Source organism: Musca autumnalis, unplaced genomic scaffold (assembly GCF_047663935.1).
Source record: "Musca autumnalis isolate F117 unplaced genomic scaffold, ASM4766393v1 scaffold_2, whole genome shotgun sequence".
Classification (NCBI taxonomy): domain Eukaryota; kingdom Metazoa; phylum Arthropoda; class Insecta; order Diptera; family Muscidae; genus Musca; species Musca autumnalis.
The window spans coordinates 93993988-94017708 of record NW_027411755.1 but is presented as its reverse complement, the minus strand read 5'-3'; the positions used below and the strand labels follow the sequence as shown (position 1 = coordinate 94017708).

Below are 23721 nucleotides of genomic sequence, written 5' to 3'. Positions count from 1 at the left end.
GCGTTGAACTGAACAGATCGGTTAAAGAATTGCTGCGTTCTAACTAGAGACTTGCTGTGTGCTTAGTAATTAAAGTCGGTTCCGAATAAGTGTAATAAAGTAAATAAAGCATTGTAGAAACGTAATCTAAAACGAACCCTGTTTTATTTGGTACAAATCGTACTGGGGAATAAAACAACGTCTACACGGAGATTAGTTAAATCTAATTCCGTAACAATATGTATTTAAAAATTGTATATGCGAATTTTATAACCAACCAACAAACTAAAACGTTAGTTGTTAGACACATACACATCGAAGTCCGACATCGGACGTAGCGTCCGAATTTCGTACCGACTTCGATACGATTGGTTTGCTGAGCGCATAGTTGTTGTGCGAAGGGACATTTATTTCTGACATTTCGCTATGACTTCGAAACAAAATCTGAAAGATATCCCCTACGAAAAATCGTATATGGGAACGAAATCTGAAGGATTTTGCTTCCGAAATTGTTCAGTCGAGTCGGACATCCGACATTTGGTTTGCTTTTAAACTTGAGATTTATAGAGTGTATGTAGATTATATTCTTTAACTGTATATGAGTCCGACATCCCTTCTTCTCTGGTTGGCATAAAAAATATTTCCCACAAAAACATTTCAAACCAGTCCATAGTAGGGGTTGTAGTAAAGACACCAGAATGTATAATAGTTTAATAAGATTTATTACGACATATGTTCATGTAACTCTTAGAAAATAACCTTAAAAACTAAAGTAATTAAATAGGATAACATGGTGATCATGATAATCAGGACAAAATTAAGCAAAGCTCTTGCAATATTTAAAAATTATGTATTTTTGTATAAAAGTATAATGTAAACCAATGCGAGATTATTAATAAAGTGGCCGATTAATATTTGTTGCCGCTTTTGACCACTCCATACAAGCAGCCTACCTAACTTTGGAGAACAAATAAACGCAAAAAATTCATATATGAAAAATGGTTGGTTATGGTTCTCTCAACTCACCCATAATAAGGAGGCTGACAAAAGTTTTCTACTAGAGTATAGGATTCATAGACCCTTTTAATTGTGAGGAAGGTTATCTTTCATTAAAATGGTAGATGCATGTATGTTATAAGTGTGTGTTTTAGTTTCAATCAAATCGATTTTCTTTTCGTAAATATAAGAAGCATGATATATAATAAATTAAATTTTAATTATTATTATTTACATTAATTCGTGTCTGTAATCAATATAAGAAACACTTAAAATTCACCTCAGCATATTTTGTTTTGTATATATTGTATTTTTATATCAATTACTAATGATGGTGATAATTAATGGTAGTAATAAACGTTTCCTTGTTGTAGTTAACGATAATTTGGTTTGAAGTTTTATTCTTATTAATTTTTTTTATTAGGAAAAACGTATGTGTCTTAATGAAGAACAGAAAAGCCGAACGGGGAACGAACTTATCGAACCAAATTGAGAATGGAAAATCAATGCTATTCAACGAATGTGAAAACATAGAACGATATTTAAGAATGCGAGACAAAGTACTAACGCTTATCCTTGCTCCCGCTAACTGGCGTTTAATCCAATAATCTCATCATAATGCTAAAAAATAAGAACAGGACGAATATAAATAAAACGGTCGATAATATATAAATTGAGTAATAACAGTAAGGAATTTACATACATTAATATATAATAGCATATGATTTCTTTGTGATGATGAAATGCATTAAATTAGCTGTTGCCTTTATATGCGCAACCCCATCCAATCACTAATCAATCAGTAATATCATTAACATATTTGGATTTAGTAAAGCTGAAAATAACATAATTTAAGAAACAACACGAAACAAAACCTTTACAGTTAACATCGCTGGATAAAATTAATTCAAATGGAATCCCTTTTCCCGGGTTGCTGTTAGCAGACGTTCCTTCATAATTTCTTCGGTCTGATAATCAGGTAATTTTAAGTAATGGACACAGGTATTTACTGAAGGATAGCTGCCTTCCCCGGCATCGACCTTACGAACGACAGTCAGGCGTGGATGTAAATTCGCCAAACCTCCAGGCGGTAAGCTACTGCAACCAGTTGTAAATTGAAGAAACGCTTTGCGCTCAGGACCGGTCATGCTCATGAGTACATTAACAAATCGTAAAAAGCCGGGGCTGCAATAATATAATAATAGATAGAACGTTAATAATATATACAATTGTTTATAAAATAAATATATGTGTATTACATTACTTAATATAATATTGTATTTTCTGTGGGCTTGTTTTTATTAAGAAATGAGAATCTCTGTTATAATGGAATCTTGCAAAATTTTGGCTAAGCTAAATTTTATGATTACGAGTATTACAAAATGGATTAGAAGGACAAAAAACACTCTGCCATCAACCAAAGCCACGGAAGTGTTTCGAATGAGTTCGAATGTTCTCATAAAGTGCAGTTTCGAAGAAATTCTGATAGTGCAGTTCCAAAGTTATAACCCAAGGTTATAACCTCAGTTTTTGGCTAAACGTCAGTGGTGAATGCTTTTGGAATAATGTCAGTATTTGACGTCGATAGGTCGTAAAAACGTTGACAACATTCTTCCAACAGGGCGCGCCACTGTATGTTATGTTTGAACGAAATTTGAGCCAGAAAAATTGCAGTCGATTGAGCTATCCGTCCTTATGTCTGATTGCTCTATGTGTATCAAACACCGTGCACATATCGCATTATACGGTCATATTATTTTGCTAACTTTCTCACAACAATTCGATAATGCTAACACAACACAAAGCCCCCTTCTGGCAACGATCGACAAAAAATTCTAAACCGGACTTCTTCCCAATCCTTCTTGTATTTCTCACACATATGGGACATATTTTAAAAGACTTATCGAGAGGAAAAATTATGTTGCTTGATGTGCCCACAATGTTATCTTTCCTAAAATCTTATCTTATGAGTAGTCGGCATGTCAGTAGAATTAAATTATTCATAAAATCAATTATAGGTAAATATGTATTAAAAACCTATAATTGATTTTATGAATAATTGTATTCTACTACTCATTGACTACTCATTCTGCAAAAATACCAATCCTTAATTTGCAAGACTGAGAAAGAAAACTAAATTTGCACCTACCTATCTTTAGAATATCCCAATTTCGGTTCAGTGTAGTTGATGAGATCCTCTCTTGTCCACTCTGGATGTTGTTCACCGCATATCATCATGCGTGCTTCAGCTGGACTGAAGGCGGCTAATTTTTTCAAAGGAAACACTTCACAGAATCCACTGTGAAAAGCATCCAGTTGCTTTGCAATGCCATCTTGGAGACAGAAATTAATTAATGAGTCGCAGTATTCTTCAAGATTGTTTATATTAACATCGACATCTTCCCCGTTGGGTATCAATTCAACGTACTCATATCCGTACACAGATGAGCTTGGCAAATACGTGAATGTTAATGCCATATCGTCTAGTTTCACTTCAGTACCATTTCGAGTTCGCAACTTAAGATCTGCAATCGCGAGTTGACGTTGTTCTGGCGAAATATTCAAATCGCTTTCAATAGCTTGTTTGCGGGCCAATAAATCTTGAATTTCCTTGATGAATTCATAACGTATGGGATCAATTTCGGCAAGATTTTCATAAGTCAAAATGCCATCGTACCATCTACCCTCGGAACGATATGTCGCACCGAGCAATTTCGAGCATGTGTCCGCTAATTCCGAGTCTTCAGACATTATCGATGAGACCATTAAATCATCTGCAACCGCTGATGACCGAACATGAGCATTTGAGCTAGCGGAGGGCATTTTATTATGACACAAAAGCTGAAGAAATGAGTTGGAAAGGGGCAGATCTACCAAACGCATATCTTGCAATACTTTAGCGATAAAAACTCCCAAAAACCAGAAGTATCGGCATGCCTTTTCACAAACATCCGAATCTTGGGGTAATGGTGCTGGAAATAGGCCGTTTTCACGACGATTTACATAGTATCCAATAGGCTTAGAACCGTCTTTCACCGATGTTGTATCATCTTCGACACTGTCGTCTTTGCCTTCGACGATTTCATCTGGGACTGGTTGTTCGTCATCACACAGCCACATGCAGAGATCGGATCTTTGTAATTCACTTGCCACCTACAAAAAAGTACATTTTATATCAATTCCTTATAACGCGGTCAAACACTTACCAATGCGAAAAATTCTAAAGTCGGTCCCAAACCAGTTCCTTCTTCTCCCATAAAACCAACCTCTAAAACGGATTTTCGATTGCAATGCACTTTCATTACTTGCATGGCCCATTCCAACAGATTTTCATCGCGAGGCACTTTTACGCGTTCATGTTTCAGACGCCCAACTCGGAATTCATGTTGGTCGTCGCGTCGAGGGCTTAAGCCAGGCATACGTTGTCGTTCAAGTGTGGCATCCCTCTGGGATTGCAAACATACGATACTTCTGGATGCTCCAAATGCAGTGCAGTTGAAGTACAGTTGCCGAGTTTCAAACGGAAATAAGAAAGGACAAGACTGGTTCAAGTCTTCGCACCATGACGGCAATGAATTGCTAGACAATACAAGTGGGTCTTGAATTTGTTGCTGGAGTTTGTTTGTTATTTTCTTGCTCATGAAAATCTCATTCGGTAGATGGATGTTCGTGTTAGTTTCTACTGAAACACCATTTGGATGTTCACTCGATGATTGGTTAAGGGTATTTAATTGGCTCAACAGTTGCAATACATCTTCCACGGTACAATTGACATTTTCCGATGTAATGAACTCACCTCTTACAGGTGAGTTTGGTGACAAAGTTGATGCACCACTCTTTGAGGAAACAACTGGAGTATTAGGACCGTCATCAGCATCAATTGCATCTTCTCCTTGTGTCTGTTGGACTTCCTTGTAAACAATTGTGTATGTTGGTTCCCAAGCTTTGCGGAATTTGTCCGTTTTGTTCATTTGGGAAGCTTGAAGAAGCTCTTGCACTGCACGGAAAATTGTCCAGTCATTGTTGTCCAATTCTATTTCCACGTCGGGTATTCCACCAATGCTAGGCCCCCGCAACGACAATGCCAAAACGGGCTGCTGAAGAGCCTCTTGGTCGTGGGAACGCATCGAGTCTGCGCTTGTTCCTGGAGCTGGTATTTCCAATTCAGATGTTTGGTTTACATTGGTACGACCAGGTCTGGGATCAAAAGCTGGTATGAGTGCAGAAAACTGACGTTTCAGTACAAATTCATCGTCCCAAGATTTGCGCTTTGTTACGCCCGCCAAACGATTTTCTAGTGTCTCATCATCCATAAAAGTTAACAAATTTCGCGACACCATGACTTGCAATAAGGTGTTTCCGACCTCTTCGTATTCGTCTTCGTTTTCTTCATCATCGTTGTCCTCGTCCATATCATCATCGTCGTCCATGTCTCCAAGCAATGCCGGCGCTCTGCAACTCTCCAGAAAATCTTCCAAGGAAACTTGTTCACTATCGCTAGATGTGGATGTCAGACTCATGGTAAGAGCTGGATTAATTGATGTTTGTCCTTGTTGGCCTGACGAAGAGTTACCAGTGCTGGAGCTAACATTTGATCCAGCTGTGTTAGCCGCATTGTTTGATGACAAACTTGGATAGCTTTGTGCGGTACTCAGAAGGCCAGAGTGGAAATTGGATGATAGTGCTAACTTAACAAGGCTTGTAACTGAATTGGGTCCACGAGGGAAGAAAGAGTTGGATCCACCACCAGTGTTTTGATTATTGCGGTCATTGGAATTGCTGTTTGAAGTGTTCATAATTTGGTTATTTTGTAAGTTAGTACCCTGAGAAGTGCGACGGCGGGCCATAGCGGCAAATGTCTCCAGTAACCCAGTATGCGTTGCTGTTTCCGACTGTGACTGTGTCTCCGAAGTGGATGTAGTTGTAAGATTCGGTACACTGACGCTCATCTGATTTGACACAGAAACGGAAACAACATTTTCATTGGTTCCACCACCTTCCGTTGGAGCTTGTACATCCACAACAGTAATGGGATGGTTTGCTTCCGCATTAAGTTGCTCGGCATAGACACCACTTTCAACTTGAGAGTCACTGCTGCAATTCTTGTCGATTGTGGTGGAAATATCATGCCCGCTTGATGCATTGGTTGTGTTCGGAGGACATTCGACACTGATGTTACTCATATTGTCCCCGTTATCAGCTCTAGTAGTGGATGTTTTATTGACACACGCAGCTGCCAGTAAATTGGAACCGGGAAGTGACAGAATATCCGAAGTAAGAATGTTGTTGGTATTGTTACGCAGCATATCAACACCGTCTCTCATTTTATCAATCATTTCTAAAGCTTCTGATGAAAATTGAGACACTCGTTGACTGGCCGAAGATCCAGAGCGCAAGTTCACTAAGAGACCTTTGCTTATGCTACCACTACCAGAACTTGCAGTGTTATTGGCGTTCATTTTATTATTGACTTCACAGGTGGAGGATGACGAAGAGGTGGATGTTCCTGCGGTTGTCGATGTATTACCGAAATTTGTGCCAAATATTGCGGCCAAGGCATTCTTGCCACTACTATTTGATGTGCTATAGCCTGTAGAGGCGCTAGTAATTGCTGCCAAACCTATGCCTGGAGGGTTATCGCTTAAAGCTAAGTTTTCGGTAATGGTTGCAAGATCGGAGGCAACATTGGCGTTTATAGCTTGCATAGAATTATTGATGGCCGACAAATCTGTTAAATTGTCTCGTTCCCGTAGCAAAGTTGAAGCCGTTCCAGGTGTTACACCGCCAGCAGCACCACCAGATACGTTTTTATTTTGAACACTTTGATTTTCATCTGTGGACATAGCAGTTCCTGTGCCTCCGGCAAGCATTTGAGATTTAACGGAAGAAAATACATCTTCTGTTATGGCCTCTACCGTCTGCTTCCATGCCAAATTGTCTGCAGATGCTGCTTGATCCGGAGGTCCTTCAGAGTTGCGATTTATTTCCGTAGCTTCTGGTAGAGATGGTGTCGAACTTGACTTCCTCGACGTTAGAGATATACCCTTTTTGGAACTACTGCCAGCAGTATTTGGGGCCATACTTGAGCCACCATCGAACATTGAAACGTTCTCGCTGTTGGCCAGTTTTAAATCGTATTTGCCCTCAGCGCCCATGCGGTAAGAATTTCTTACACCATGATCCCACTTAACATCTATCCAGCCATTGTGAATTTCACCGGTTACAGTTCCTTCGCAGCCACCATCCTGATCGTCCCAACGCCAATCGACACCACGAACCACACGTGCGCCAGTTGTAATGTGTTTTAATTGGGCGCGGATTTGCCTTCGCTCACGACGTATCTTAGCTTCAGCTTCCTTAGAGCCTTTGCCCATGTCATCACAGACACTTACAACACGTCCATATATTTCAAAACCACTCAAACTTAAATAATGTGTCTGACCGGAGGCATTCCGACCATTTTGTTGTATGCGTATATGACGAAAGCCTTGATTTTCGTCCGGAGCACAAACAATAGGCCATGTCGCAGTGCTACCAGGCTCGACGAGACTCTTGTCGTCGGCATGAGTAACTAGTGTGGTCCAATTAACACCGTCCTTTGAAGCTTGCAACATCCAGTTTCGCAATGCAGATCGCCCGTAACCTCTGGCGTGTCGCAGAGTATAAGCATTTGGAATTATATAGACTCCCAAATCAATTGCAAACCAAGCTTTCTTGTTGTCTTTAGTATGACAATTTACCGATATACTGTCGCGAGATAGAATATCTTCCAATTTTCCATAAGGTAATGTTTTGCCTTCAGAGCTGGTAACTTGTACGAGGTTATATTGAGCAGGATTTACCCATTCACACGTCTTGCCATTCGACCCAATATAATAGATGAGACCTTCTTCGTCGAAATCATAATGGTGCTTAAATACCATGCCCTGCTTGTGTTCTCTCAATTTTTTCAAATAAAGGAAAGTACTGCGTTCCATGTCATACCATTGCTTGGCCACCATTTTTAGCAAATATTTCGATAGCTGACCTACAGTGGCCAATGGTTCCATTTTTAACGTTCGGCCAGTACGATCAAAAAGAGTAGTCTCGCATGCGGCCCGCTCCAAACGGAAACGTAGACGTTTTGTCAGTATCTGTAACCCATATCCAGGCCCAGGAGCATCATACAAGTAGACCGGCAACTTTTCAGTGCTTTCCAAAACTGCTACTAGTTTTTGGACCAAAATCGATGCGGTGCTATTGCCTTTGGCATTGCAATTAATAATGCATTGTTTAAAGATATTGATACGCTGTTTTTGCATCTTATTCATTTTGCTACGGGACAAACCATTGTCCCAATAGTTTTTGGAAAGAACTGCTACTAGCGCCTGGACGAGACCTGAAGAGTGCATTTCATATGCGCTAACAACTCCATCTTCTTGAAGCAATTGTGACAATTCATTAAGGGCAACGCGTAATTTATCCTGCCAATTAGATTGGCCTGGAATTCTTTGTTCTTCCAAAGCTAACTCAATTCTCTTCACAATACTGGTTAACTTTGCAACAGCTCCGCGAGGCACAGCCTGGGCCGCCTTGAAATATTTGTTGTAAATGTCACGAGCCATATTCTTAACCTGTGTCTTCTGAATTTCAGTTTTAGTCTTAATTTTCTTTTTCTTATTGGTTGACCATCCAGTGGCAAAGTCGGGACCCAATGTTGTTTCTGCAGTGAAGGTGTGTTTAGTACCTCTGTTACTCTCAAAAATGAAACCTGGTAAATCGTCTTGCAGTATCGTGACTTGGTGACCTTCAGTATTATGTATCTGCAGTTGATTTTGTTTCTGTGACTGTAACACCCAATTACCAACCACTAGTCTCAGAACACTAACTGTTGGTAAAATTGGCTGAGAAGGAGTTCCTGGTCGTACTGCCGATCGGGCACGTAGTAATTTCTCTAGAAATTCACCCCGATTTTCTGAAAGGAAAAAAGCGAAATTGTTACCCAAATATTTACACAGTTTTTGATTATTTTGGAAAGCAATTACAGTATGGCAACAAATACTTGGTCGAAAACTCAAAACGCAATACGGCAGACTTAAAATGTGTAAATCGATTTCCCTAAACATTACATTATCAGAAATAGAAAATATAATGAATTTTGGTATGGGTAACCACCTGAAAAGTTTCACAACTAATTTCACATAAATTTGATTGACTTCATACAAGGGCCCCGGATTAACGTTTTTAGACAACTCCGGTCAATTGTATTCTAAACAATGCTCATGTTGTTGATCAGAGAAATTATTTTTCATGTATCCCCCAATTATTCAAGCAGTGAAAATAAATTTATCTCAAGGTAATAATCTGATTTTCTTGCATTATTTTCTTCATACCCTTACACGGTGATCTTGAACCAACTTTAAATGAAAGGAGCTTACGCCTGAGAAGTTTTTGCGGTTTCTGAAACTACACCGTTCATAGATGAGAAAGATAAAAAAACAAAAAGAATCGCCGGAGCGCTTTTTAAATAAATCGCGATCAAAGTTCACATTTGTAGGGGTTTTTTAGGTTTAGGATTTTGCTTGGAAACTGCAAGTTCTATCGAAATGGGATTAGAGAAAATATTGTAGATGTGAAAATTTAAAAAGTGCTCCGGCATTTTTTTATTTTTCTCATCTAGAAACATTTAAACTTGGTTCAAGAGCACAGTGCTTAATCTACCATGAGAACACAATATTTTGTATCATTCCACAGTGATGAGTCCTTTCCAGTTTTCGAAACAAACATGATCGTTTTCCGAGCTTAAATCATACACACTAATAGGAAAGAAGCTTAGAGAGAATTAGCTGAGTATTATTTCTTTCGACTTGATTTTTTTTTTACAAATTTTGCCAAATTTTTTCGGCAGCCGTTTGTCGAAATGTTACGAACATTATACGAGTCGATAAAAATTTTACAATAATGTATTTTTGTTTCTATACAAAAAGTAAAACATTAAATAAATGTACATTGGATCTAGGTATAAAAAACCAATAAAGAAAGGATCAAAGTCGCCCGGGGCCGACTATATGATACATTACACCAGTGTGAATATGTAAAATATATATGGTAGTATATCTAAATCTGAACCAATTTCGATATAATTTCATCGAAATCGGACATTTATAGCGTGTTTGGTGCAGTAAATACGTGAAATCGGTCTAAATATATATGAGAACTATATCCAAAATGGCACCGATTTCGGTGCATTTACTTCTAGAACAAAAAACTTTCCAAATTTCATCTAAATCGGACATATATGGGAGCTATATCTTAATCTAGACCGATTTCGATATAATTTGGCACAATTCAGTAACATATTCAAGATTTCATCGAAACCCCACATAATATAGCGTGTTTGGTGCAGCAAATATGAGAAATCGGCCGAAATTATATATGGGAGCTATATCTAAATCTGGACCGATTTCGTTATAATTTCGCATATTTATTTCTAGACAGAATCTGATCGAAATCGGACATATATAGCGTGTTTGGTGCAGCAAATATGTGAAATCAGCCGAAAATATATATAGGAGCTATATCCAAATTTGAACCGATTTTCATCCAAAGCAATAGCGTTCTTCCTATGGGTAAAAAAGTGATATTCTCCAATTTTTCAGCTGAATCGCATAATAAATGCGACCTGTACATTGCGAACAAAAATACATGGACGGAGGGACGGACATGCATAAAATCGATGCTGAAATTTTGAAGTCTTATTTCGGCGTTTTTTGAATTTTTGTTAAAATTAGAGGGCACAACCAGATAATGACATAAACCAGGTAATGACACAATGTCGATCTCATGATTACACTCGTTTGTTGTATATATCATGAGTGTGCTCCGTACGGCTGAAATCGGATGCGCCTTACAATAATATGCACATCGCGAAATTTTTAACCATTTGAAGAATGAAAGAAACATGGATAAATGCATACGTATTGATAGAGATGCACCCGCAGTATCGCGAATTACACACATTTTAACTTTTTGAGTTTTTTTCTTTGGTTGTAATTTTAATATTACTCTCTACTTCGTAATTCTATTGCTTATCATAGAAAGCAAATATACTTTCACGATGACAAACTAATTTCCTTCCAAATACTTCAGGTTTTGTATGGAAATTTAGCGAAATAGTAGAATAACTCCCAACAATTTTTCGTATTAACCAAAAAATATATTTTTGAAGTAGTATTCCAACAACAAGTTTACCATATATAGGTTAGAAGGGGGTCATTCGTCACTGGGGCACATCTCCCAACACGCAGTTTTGTGTTATTTAGGCTACTTTAAAAATATTTTATTGTACGTATATATTTTTGTCCAATGGGTGATGCAGTTTTACTGATTTTAATCTCATTATAAATTAAGTATTATATTATAAAACAACAAAATGGTAAGACAATATTTTATAAAATTTTAAGTAAACATTTTAAAGTATAATTTGGAGATTGCCACCATGAATATTGTCCCATGAGGTAACACGATGAAAATGTTTAAAAGAATAATACATATTAAAAAAATTAACGTTGTCGCTAAGGCATCAATTCATTCAGCGTTAAAGCCGACAGATTTATAATTTCCTGGACAGACAGAACAGAACGTATTAACTTTACAATGGTCAGCTTTATCGACTGAAAGCAAATTCGGCGTTAATATCTCAAAAATTCGCGAAAATAAAATGACTGTTCTATCCTGATGACCAAAAATAAATATCTATTTTTTTCATAGTATTATCGGAAAAATGATCAGAAAATCATTTCGCGAAGAGCTAGAAACATATTTTTTCTGTGTTTGATGTGGAACATTATTGACTTTTAATCCCGATAAGATTAAAAACGTAGATTCATTCGCTTCGGGATAAATAAGCTAACATTAACAAAAATTTAGGTGTTCTATTCTACTGACGTGGAGTGTATAAAAGGGACCGCAAGGACAACCAGTTGAGAAAAAATCAAAACTATTCTAGTGCTGGTCTTAAGCCTCATTTTTCCTAGTGTACCACATTTTGGTACACTAAAAACGTTGGATACCGCAGTCGGAACACTAAAAAACGTAGTGCTCCGCAGTCGGAGCACTAAAAATCGTAGTGTTCCGTGAAGCACATTTTCTCGTATCAAACTGTAAATAACCTCGATAGCCTAAAGGCTGAGGGTATAACACCAGTGCTTGCGTGCTGTTGTAAGCATAACAACTACATAACAAATGTTGACAACGTACGTGTAAAACAAATCTGTTGCATTCCGACAAATACAGTTTCCGGTGATGTAATTGCTATAAAAATATTTTAGTAAGTGCTTAATCTAATCGTAGAGAACTACACTGGGGTTGAATGTGAAATATCAGCAATTTTATAAGAATGTATACGATAGAAAGACGCAAATAATAATTGTATTTGCAAGATTTTCCTACTGAAATTTGGAAAACGATAACAATAAGTCAACAAAGACAACGTTGCAAAATGAGTAAATCGGCTAGTACAAGCTGTTAAGGAACGCAGATGATACTCGTTAAACATTTATACGTATGCTGTTAGTATATCTTATTAATTTGCGGATATATTTCTATAGAGTTTGACATCGAGTTAATATTAAGTTAGCAAGCAATAATAACAAATTTTTAAGTAGAAATCTATGGAAAACAATGAAAACCGAAAAAACTCTCACCTTCACTGTTTGAAGAATCCATGCCTCGTCCCCGTCCTTAGATAGTATTAAAATTAATAAAACACAGTAATGTTAAATAAAATAATAAAAATAGAAAACGAAAAGAAGGATGAAAAGAAAAATAATAATTGACAAAACTAAACAAAAACTGTTATGAAATGATAAAAAGTATTGAAATTAAAAATTAAATATTTTCAATTAAGTTGATTTTCTATTTATCGTTTTACTTGTAAATTACAAAGTGTTAGGAAATTGCATACATTCACCAACCGTGTTATTTATTGTCAATTTGGTACCACAATGGAGTCTGCCTAAAATACCTAATTGTGCTGACAAATCCAATTCAAGCAACATATTTAGAATGACCAAGCCATAAAATGCACACATATGTGGTCTAACGTGGTGGTTTTAGACTCATTATAGTCTCAATTAATTTATGTTTATAATAATAATTGTTCCACAAACATCCCTGGCGGGACAAGGGAGACTTCTCTCATATCAATGAGTGCACCCCGATTCATATCAGCTCAATGATAAGGGACCTACAGTTTATCGCCGAGTCCGAACGGCCTGTCCAAAGACACCACTTGCAGAGAAGTTTTACATGGCTGAAATACTCAGGAAATGTCGCCAACATTACTTAGAGGTATTTTGCCACCGTTGAAAATTTGATGTTGCCTAGCCGGGGACTCGAACCCACGACCTTCTGCGTGCATGGCGGGTGTACATACCACTGCACCACCGTTTATGTTTAAGTTCAAAAAATTATTGCCTCGTAGCACATTTAATAACTAGGTATACAAATAATAAACCAATTGTAATAACTTGTACTTTAGCCGCAGAATAAATGTTTTATTAATCAGCAGGGCGATCCTACATAAAAGACTCATCGAAGCTGGTTTATAAGTAGTTCAAGAAAATAATGGAAAATAATGGAATGTCAACCGTCATTTATTTTTCGAAATAACAGTAGCGGTTTTCACGAATAGTTTATCTTATAAATATTGTTGACAATACCACAACAACAAACCAGTAAGGAAAGAATCAAAGTCGGCCGGGGCCACTATATGATACCCTACACTACTGTTAATATATAAAATACATACGGGAGTTATGTTCAGATCTCCACCAATTTTAATATAATTTGGAGTATTTATTTCTTTACCCAAATTCCGTCACACATTCCAAATTTCATTGAAATCTGACATACATACATGTTTGGTGCATCAAATACATGAAATCGGCCGAAAAACTATATGGAAGCTATACACAAATCTGAACCGATTTTCACCAAAGCAATACTGTGGTATGTGGTGTGTAGGCATAAATACACGAAAGTTTGATTTACCACAAGGTGTTAATTTACTCCACACAACGTATTGTAAACTATTGTACTTTATTTTTACAACAATTTGGAACAGCAGTAGTGAAATTCTGTAACTCATATTTTGAGTTACCGACAAATATAGGTAACATTAAAACGCCAAATTATGAATGAAAAGTATCAATAAAAGTTGACAACACTGTTAATATCGGTAGGACTTATCGACAACATTATTTTGTATATCTATCACCATTAGTGAAAACCGCTATTTTTCAAAAAGTTTATCAAATACATTCGGTAACACTCCATCTTAAACTAGTTTAAAGAATGATATTTTTCTTAGCACAAATAAATGAAGCTTGTATGCTCTTTAAAAATTAAAAATCATGCTGTTAGTTTTTAGGTATTTAATCATGTGAAACCTTTTTTTGCACTTGTCTTCGGAATATTGAAGGCTGTTCCCGTTATATGAAAAATCTTATATTTAAATAGTTCCCTACATAAAAATGATCGCCTTATACATATATCACCGTTGTACATACCTGAACTATCGTTTCCATTTTCTGGACTGCCGCTGGAATACATTGTGGCCAGTTTACCATCAAGGATAAATCGGAACCAACCATTAGATCCATTCGAAAGTTCTAAGGCAGCTGAATCGGACCATACGTATAAACAGTCGCGTCCGCGACAAATACTCCACTCATGCCAGTGATAAGCTTTACCTTGTAAAATTTCTTTTGCATCTTCCATAGTATCTTCTAGAGCAAAAGGAAAATCACACAAATGTTTGAGGATATGTATATAAAAATAATAAATAAAAGATTCTACCTGCTGGCGCTTGTTGTTGATGCCCAGTAGCACCAGCTGTTGCCTCATCTGCTGGAGCATTGGACGTCGCACTAATATTAGCATGCTTTACACTGTCGGCTTCATTTTCTGATTCAAGTAAGGACTGCACTTTTGAGAACACACCCAAGCGCGCAAAATGATCCAAAAACTCGTCCTGGGTTTTGTTCATGAGTTCTTCAATTATTGTAAGTACTACAAGATGACCATCATCGTCGTCCTAAAATGAGAAGATAGCACAATTTTCATTTAAAATAAGTAAAATTAGATAATACAGTTAAAGGAAAATCAAAAACTTAAACACAAGAAAGGGTATGCTTAGGGCAGAATAGTAATAGCAAAAAAACTATATATTAGATTCTTTAAATTTCAGATATCGCTGTATTGTGAACATGCATTTAGAATTCACATCATATTAAAATATATATTTTTTTATAAAAATTGTATATCTTTTGTACACGAAGTCAACGACTAAGGGGTGATTAGCCTGGTTGTTGAATTTTAATTAATGAGTTTAGTCGGGCTTTATGCAAATAATGTTTAATGGTATAAATGCTTATTATGCAACATACACAGCAAGTTTTACATTATGTATTTTTGTGTAGAGTTGTTAAAATCTTGTTCGTTTGAACGACCTTGTTCGATATGCAATCCGGTCGTTTGTATGAAAAAGTTGTGCATGAGTGATTTCATACGTTCGTTTGTATGATATCACTCATACGCAAACGAACTATGTACTGAACTAGTTCATCAATAGATTTAAAAATGTTTGTGTTAGAAATTGTAAAAAAGTAGTTTAAAATCACTCGGCCTTTTCCCACATTGGAAAACGCGTAAGACCCACATTTCAATGTTTCACATCTAAATGCCTTAAATATAACTAAAAGTAAAGTTGTGCAGAGGTAAAGCGATCATAATCGATTATATACTCACTCCTCTCAACATTGACTCACTATAAACCCCTCACCGGGGATAACAATCTTGAAGCGATGTGGGGGCTTAAGTGCGCTTCTACCCTTTTTGTCTAGGCAACGTACTTCTAATGCACATTCTGCTTCCCCCCGAAGACGTAAGGGAAACACTGGTGTGTTTCGAAGTCGGCGCAGGACAAGTTGCAGCCACAAGCACGACAGCTGATAAAGGTACCGCTTATCTCGACTGTCTCGTCGGTAGCTGCTACTGGACATGCCGGGGTATAGAAAGGTGTAGATCTAACAGGGGCGATGCCTGTGCAGAGGACCGGGCAACAGACCACTGTAAAGCCATCGGCACCTGCTAGACCTCACCCTTCTGGTGTTAAGAGCAGTGCTGGCACTGTGAGGACCCATGGGGTGGCGAGAGATGGACCATCGACCTCGAAACAGGGCTGACATTCAAAGACATCTGTGCAGGAATGCGTTAAGAGGGTCAGGTCTTCTGAAGATCCGCATCCTGTTGCTAAGAGGGTGGTGGACCGTCGACCGAGCAACCACTTGGACTCGCACTCACAGGGGACGGGTATATGAAGGCAGAAAGGGCTCAACTAGGGAAGGCCAGCAAAGCCGACCCAGGTCTGATACCCTTCTGATGACAGGACACCGAAGCCAGCGAGCTCAGAAGGGATGATCGCTCCGGAGAATCTCCGAGTGGCGATCATCGATAAGGCTGATCTGCATGGGAGGATCAGCGATACGCACTGGCTCGCAGTGGAACGCCTCCTTAGGGAGCCATCACCTATGATGAGGTAGACGCCGGGAAGACCGGCTTCGGCAGGGCAGTTGTCCAAAGAGGGATCAAAATCCTCTATTGTCAGGATGAGGAGTCGAGAGATTTCCTTATCCAGTTAATAGAGGGTGCTGGTGAACTCTGGGACGGCTGCAGGCTGGCCGCGGTCACAACGTGGGTGCCTCCTCCTGACTCTGATGCAGGGGAAGTGGTCAAGATGCTGCAAGTGGTAGAACAGAGGTCTCTTCGTTGATAGTTGGAGGCTTCTCAACTATTTAAAAGAGAGAGACGGCATGGTGATGCGATTCACCATTGATAGTGAGAGTGCGGACTATATTAGAGACTGAGGGGCAATGCTGTTCTTCGGTTCTGGTGGACTTCGGTTCCGGATCTCGAAGTCGCAGTAAAGTAGTTCGGCAGCATGGCCTTCGGGTGGTGCAGATCAATCTGCATCACTGTAAGGCCGCGGCTGCCGAATTCCTCTTCCTCACAGACTCTGCAATAGATATCGCTTTGGTCCAGGAACCCTATTTATATAAAAAATAGGGTTTCTGGACTAAACGATACGCACTTCTCCCTATTCTACACGAGTAGTGGACAAGATAAGAACCTGTATTGTAGCAAGGAAAAGTCTAAATCTTATTCAACTCTACAATTACAGTGATGGCGATACGACTGTAGTGAGGCTAGACGAAGTTACCGGTAGGGCTTTAGTGCTAGCCTCGGTCTACATGCCGTATGAGGCACCCGACCCACCAAGCGGATTGGTGCGCAAACTAGTGGAGGAGACGACGGGCAATTGCAGGTTAGTGATGCAAATGCTCACCACTTCCACTGGGGAAGCAGTGACACCAATGCGAGAGGTGAGTCCATATTCGATTTTATTTTAGTTAATAATCTACGAGTATGTAATAGAGGTAACACTGCCACCTTCCATAATAGGGTAAGGGAGGAGGTCATTTACCTAACCCTTACAAATATGGAAGATACAGCCATAGTGGACTGGAGAGTATCGGAGGTGTGTTCATTTTCAGATCACAGAGCGATACAATTTCAAGTTCACTATGGAAGTAAACGGCAACTGCCTCATAGGAATCCAAGGAGGGCAAACTGGGAAAACTACAACACCCTTGTTTCCTCGAGGCTGTGCGAGTTCTCTGAACCACGCACAGCGGAGGAAATAGATGGCCAAGTGGTAGATCTTACGCGTGTCCTCCAGGGTTGCTATGAGAAGTCTTGCCCATTATCTTATCCTGGTAGGAGAACCCAACCAGTTTGGCGGAAAAAATAGCTAGCCAAGCTTAGGAAAAACAGCAGGAAAGCCTATAATAAAGCTATATATAAAAGTGAAATCAGGAAAGCTAAGAGAGACTCGTGGATAAGTTTTAGTGAATCTATAGAAGGGGTTAAAGTAGCAGCGAGGTTCCGTAAGGTGATCCAAAACCCAAACCAAAACCCTTCGGGAGCATCAAACGGGATGACGGTACCTGGACTAACTCCGCTCTAGAGACTTTAGATCTGTCGACAGGAACACATTTCCCTGGAAGTGAGGATGCCAGCTCGAGCACACCTGGTGTGGACAAAAGCAGGACCCGCACTCCGGGCGAGTTGGCTCTTGTCAACAGATTAATAAGCTATGACAAAATCTCATGGGCGATAAGTACTTTCCAGCCATTTAAGTCTCCTAGACCTGATGGTATCATTCCAGCGATGCTTTAGAACGCACGACTGTTTTGACAACCATTCTTCAGAAGATCTTTAGGGCTTGTCTACTACTATCGCACATACCGGCGCTGTGGAAAGAGGTAACAGCGACCTATATTCATTCCCAAAGCAGGGAAACCAAGTCACTCGCTACCGAAAGACTACAGGCCGATTAGTCTTTCCTGCTTTCTCTTAAAGACTTTGGAAAGGTTGTTAGACTCAGAAATTAGAACTTTCTTCAGCCAAGACCTTATAAGCAACTCACAACATGCTTATATTAAAGGGAAATCAACAGAAACAACGCTACATAGTGTCGTGGGTTATAAGAGAAGAATCTTGATGAATCGAATTTCACCTTGGCTGCCTTTCTGGATATAGAGGGGTCCTTTAACAACGTGAAACTCGAATCCATCCACTCTTCTCTAGAATCACTGGGTGTCCCCTCTATCCTAATAGACTGGATTCATGTTTAGAAACAGTCTTATCAATTCTAATATTGGGGAGAGCTCCATTCGGAGATCTGTCACCAGAGGCACACCTCAGGGGAAGTCTTTTCTCCCTTGCTCTGGCTACTGGTGATAAATGGGATACTGATGGAATTCGACAAACTAGGAACTAAGGTAGTTGCTTACGCGGATGATGTGGTTATCCTGATTAGCGGGAAATTTTTGTCCACATTATCCGATTTAATGCAAAGAACACTTGCCAAACTCTCACGTTGGGCTCACATCCGACAAAGACAGAGCTGGGGGTAACTCTGTATTGCGATGCGTTTGCGTTTGGTATTTTGTTAGAGCAAGATATTTGCGTTAACGCACGATTTTGACATATGCTTTTGTATTACAGATTGCGGCGGTGACAGAAAGGAAAAAGGAACAAAAATACTTGCGAAAGGAGATACGAAAACGTATTAGAGACGCATTTAATTTCCTTACGCATCGCTGGTGCCCTGGTGCTCTTTACCAGAAAAAGAAAAACCGCCGAGTTCGTACCACCAACACTAGATGGGGTGCAGTTAAATCTCTCTACAGAGGCGAAGTACCTGGGAGTGATTCTTGACCATCATCTCAGATGGAAAAGGAACACAGAGGAGCGCACTAAGAGAGGTTTAATTGCACTCTATTCCTGCAAGAACTCCATAGGTAAGAGCTGGGGTTTGAGACCACATGTTATACACTGGCTGTTTATGACAGTGGTATGCCCCATTTTGACCTACGGATGTCTTGTTTGGTGGCAGGCTATGAACAGAAAATCCAATTTGTCTAGTGTTAGGGTTCTACTGTAAACAATCAGAAACTAGGCATCATTGTTATTATACATACACACACACACTTGCTACCCTCATGCTATACTCTTTCTCACTCAGTCAGTCTCTTTCAGTCATTCAGACAACACAGTCATTGTATTACACCACAAGCATTAACACGCACATCAACTATTGTAACGTATTTCAGTTTCCAGAGTTAAACAGTATAAATCTTGCTTAAGTTTGTTAATTTATCAATAAGTCTTTTATTTACAACATAAAAGCACAACTAAATCTTTTACTCAAACGTAAGAGTACAACAACTGGCGACGAGGACGGTGAATAAGGAAATAAATTCTTTAATTTCAATTCATCTACGCAAAAATCAACTGCACATAAAATGTCAAGCGAGAACATTGTGAAATTACTAGCTGAACAGCAAGCGGCTATAAATCTTCAAACGCAGTTACTGCAACAATTAACAAATCTACTTCAAGCACAGAGTACTGGAAACACCAAAGATGCTACGAGTCCCAGCACTTCAAAAGCAGCATTGATGGAATCTCTTTCACAGTCCATGACAGACTTCGTTTATGAACCGGAAAGCGGATTAATTTTTCAAGCGTGGTACAATCGCTACCAACATGTCTTCGAAAAAGAAGCCCAATCTCTGGACGATCATGACAAAGTTGCGTTACTCTGGAGAAAGATGTCAAACAGTGTTCACGAAAGATTCAGGAACTACGTTCTTCCAAAGAATCCAACAGAAATGAGTCTCAAAGACACCCTGGCGAAACTTAACAAACTATTTGGTAAGGTAGAAACTCAAGTGTCTCAACGCTACAAGTGTTTGCAAATGAAAAAACTTGAAGGAGAAGACTATAAGGAATACGCCGGTAGAGTCAACTTACAGTGCGAACTCTTCAAGCTAAATGAAATGCAAGTGGATCAATTCAAGTGTCTAATCTATGTCTTAGGTTTACAATCAAGCAAAGACAACGACATTCGCTTACGTGTACTCAAATTGCTAGACGAAGCAAAGGACTCCACAACTCTAGACACGCTTGTAGATGAAACTCAACGACTCATGGATTTGAAAACAGACAATACATTGATCGAGCATCAATCGCAATCAATATGCGCAGTCAAGAAATTCGCCAAGAACAACAACAAGCATTCCCATAAAATTCCTAAAACGCCCTGCTGGTTATGCGGAGACATGCATTACTCAAAATACTGTCCATTTAAAAATCATAAATGTTCAAAGTGTCAGCAGACAGGTCACAAGGATAACTTTTGCAAAAGCGCAAAACGAGGCAAGTCCACTACAGACAAAACTGCAGTCAAGTCGGACAAAACAAAATACAACGCCAACGCGGTATTCTCTTCAAAGCAACTCCAATTTCAACAATTGCGAAAATATACCACCGTGGAAATAAACAAGAAACAAGTCAAATTACAAATCGACACAGCATCCGATATTTCAATCATATCACGATCAACATGGGAATACATAGGTAAGCCTCACGTACACAAAACAAATGATACTGCAACAGACGTGAATTCCAACAGCATCAGCCTAATCGGAAAGTGTCAATGCAACATAACGGTATCAGACAAAACGCTAACTCTACAATGTTACGTCACGGAAATCGATAACTTAAACATAATGGGTATCGACTGGATACAAAGTTTTAACCTTTGGGACAAACCAATTTCAGCTTGGTGTCGCCAAATATCAAACGATGAATACATATCAAACCTGAGAAGCAAGTTCAAACCTGTTTTCGACAACAGTAGTCTTGGCCTTTGTACAAAAACCAAAGTGCATATTAAACTTCTTCCAGACGCAAAAGAAACATTCATTGCAAAACGCCCAGTACCATATGCCGTGAGAACAGAAATAGAAACAGAGCTAGATAGACTTGAAAAAGCAAATATCATCACACCAGTCAATTCTTCAAAATTTGCAGCGCCAATAGTCGTGAGTAGAAGGAACGGAAAAATTAGAATTTGTGCAGACTATTCCACGGGTCTCAACAATTCAATTGAACCAAATCAGTATCCTCTGCCCACTCCTGAAGAAATTCTCTCAGATTGTCACGATTGTATGATATTTAGTCATTTGGATCTCTCTGACGCATATCTACAAGTAGAAGTCGACGATCAAAGCAAAGACTTGCTAACTATTAATACTCACAAAGGGTTATACAGATTTAATCGCCTCACTCCAGGTATAAAATCAGCACCAGGATCCTTCCAGCGAATCATGGATGAGCTATGCACAGGCATCCAAGGAGCACGAGCGTACATAGACGACATAGTCTTGGCAAGTAGATCTCTTCACGATCACAAAACTAATCTTAATTTGTTATTACAGAAAATTCAAGATTACGGGTTCAAACTCAAATTCGAAAAATGTCAATTTTTCAAACCATCAATAAAGTATCTAGGTCAAATCATAGATAAAAATGGCATACGACCTGATCCAGATAAAATTCTTGCAATACAGAACCTGAAGGTCCCTGAAAACATTTCAGAAGTACGATCTTTACTAGGCTCCATAAACCACTATGGAAAGTATGTCTACAACATGAGAAACATCCGAAAACCACTAGATGATCTCTTAAAAAAAGATCACAAATTCATTTGGACCAAAGAATGTCAACAATCTCTCAACGAATTCAAACGCATTCTAACATCGGATTTACTACTAACTCATTACAATCCAGCATTGCCAATTCACATTGCAGCGGACGCATCATCACATGGCATCGGAGCGGTAATATACCATACTTACCCAGACAACAGTGTCAAAGCCATTCATCACGTCTCAAGATCACTTACTCCAACGGAGCGAAATTACAGTCAAATCGAAAAAGAAGGACTAGCACTAGTTTTCGCCGTACAACGTTTCCACAAAATGATTTTCGGAAGAAAATTCACCCTACATACCGACCATAAGCCATTGCTCACCATATTTGGTTCCAAAAAAGGTATTCCGGTCTACACCGCGAACAGGTTACAACGTTGGGCTCTCATCCTTCTCACCTACGATTTCGATATAAAGTATACCAATACAAAGGACTTTGGACATGCAGACGTTCTGTCAAGATTGATAAGCGCACATGAAAAACCATCAGACGAGTACATCATAGCTTCAATCAACCTAGAAAACGACATAAGGTATGACATCACAGACGCCGTATCAACACTGCCAGTTAGCTTCAAAATGATACAGGATGCAACCAAAAAGGATTCAACCTTACAAACAGTTTCAAACTACGTATACAACGGCTGGCCAGAAAACAAAAACAGCATAGATTCTTCAATTCTTCCATATTTCAACAGGCAAGATTCAATATCAATAACAGATGATTGTCTTATGTTCAATACGCGCATAATAGTACCCGAATGCTACAGAAAACAAATTCTCAAACAACTGCATCGCGGACACATAGGAACAGAAAGAAGCAAATCTATCGCACGCAGCTACGTATATTGGCCAAACATAGACAAGGACATAGAGACTTACGTCAAGAAATGCAACAATTGCCAACTCGCAGCAAAAAGTCCCATCAAAACCAACCTTTGTCCTTGGCCCACAACAACACGCGTTCTCGAACGTGTTCACATAGATTACGCAGGTCCTGTAAAAAGCATTTACTACCTCGTAATAGTGGATTCATATTCCAAATATCCCGTCATATATGAAACTTCATCAACCACGACCGCAGCAACATTAAGGTTACTAACAACTTATTGTTCACAGTTTGGAAATCCTGAACAAATCGTATCCGACAATGGAACACAATTTTCCTCAGCGGATTTTGAAAATTGGTGTTCTAAACGAGGAATCAAATACACACGAACAGTTCGATATCACCCAAGTTCCAATGGTCAAGCAGAAAGATTCGTCGATACTCTCAAACGATCTTTAAAAAAATCAGAGGGAAAGGAGACGGCATCTAATGCACTACAAACATTCTTAGAAGTGTATCGTTCAACACCGAACAAAAACTCACCTAATGAACTCTCTCCAGCGGAATCATTCCTAGGTCGAAAAATGAGAACAGTTTTCGATTTAATAACAAAGCCTCCACCAGCGAGCAGAGAGAGAAACATTCAAATGGAGAAACAATACAACCGGAAACATGGTACAAAACAACGAAATTTCATCACTGGAGATCTTGTCTACGCTAAACACTTCAAAGGTAATAAAAGCTACTGGGTTC

General features: G+C 38.9%; 1 protein-coding gene across 11 annotated transcripts in view; it reads right to left on the bottom strand.

Moving 5' to 3' along the window:
* Positions 1 to 680: 680 nt before the first annotated feature.
* Ufd4 (ubiquitin fusion-degradation 4-like) overlaps positions 681 to 23721 on the bottom strand; it is a 64653-nt gene continuing 41612 nt past the window's right edge. For 2 of the 11 annotated variants that reach the window (XM_073968459.1, XM_073968455.1), the window contains 6 exons: positions 14815 to 15052; positions 14526 to 14741; positions 12660 to 12695; positions 4182 to 8929; positions 3125 to 4128; positions 681 to 2160 (listed from right to left, as the gene is read on the bottom strand). In XM_073968459.1, coding sequence (XP_073824560.1) covers positions 1878 to 2160; positions 3125 to 4128; positions 4182 to 8929; positions 12660 to 12695; positions 14526 to 14741; positions 14815 to 15052 — 6525 coding nt within the window. In that variant the 3' untranslated portion in view covers positions 681 to 1877. Of the gene's footprint in view, positions 2161 to 3124; positions 4129 to 4181; positions 8930 to 12659; positions 12696 to 14525; positions 14745 to 14814; positions 15053 to 23721 lie in introns of all 11 variants that reach the window. The other 9 variants (XM_073968458.1, XM_073968454.1, XM_073968456.1 and 6 more) reach the window with 6 other exon arrangements.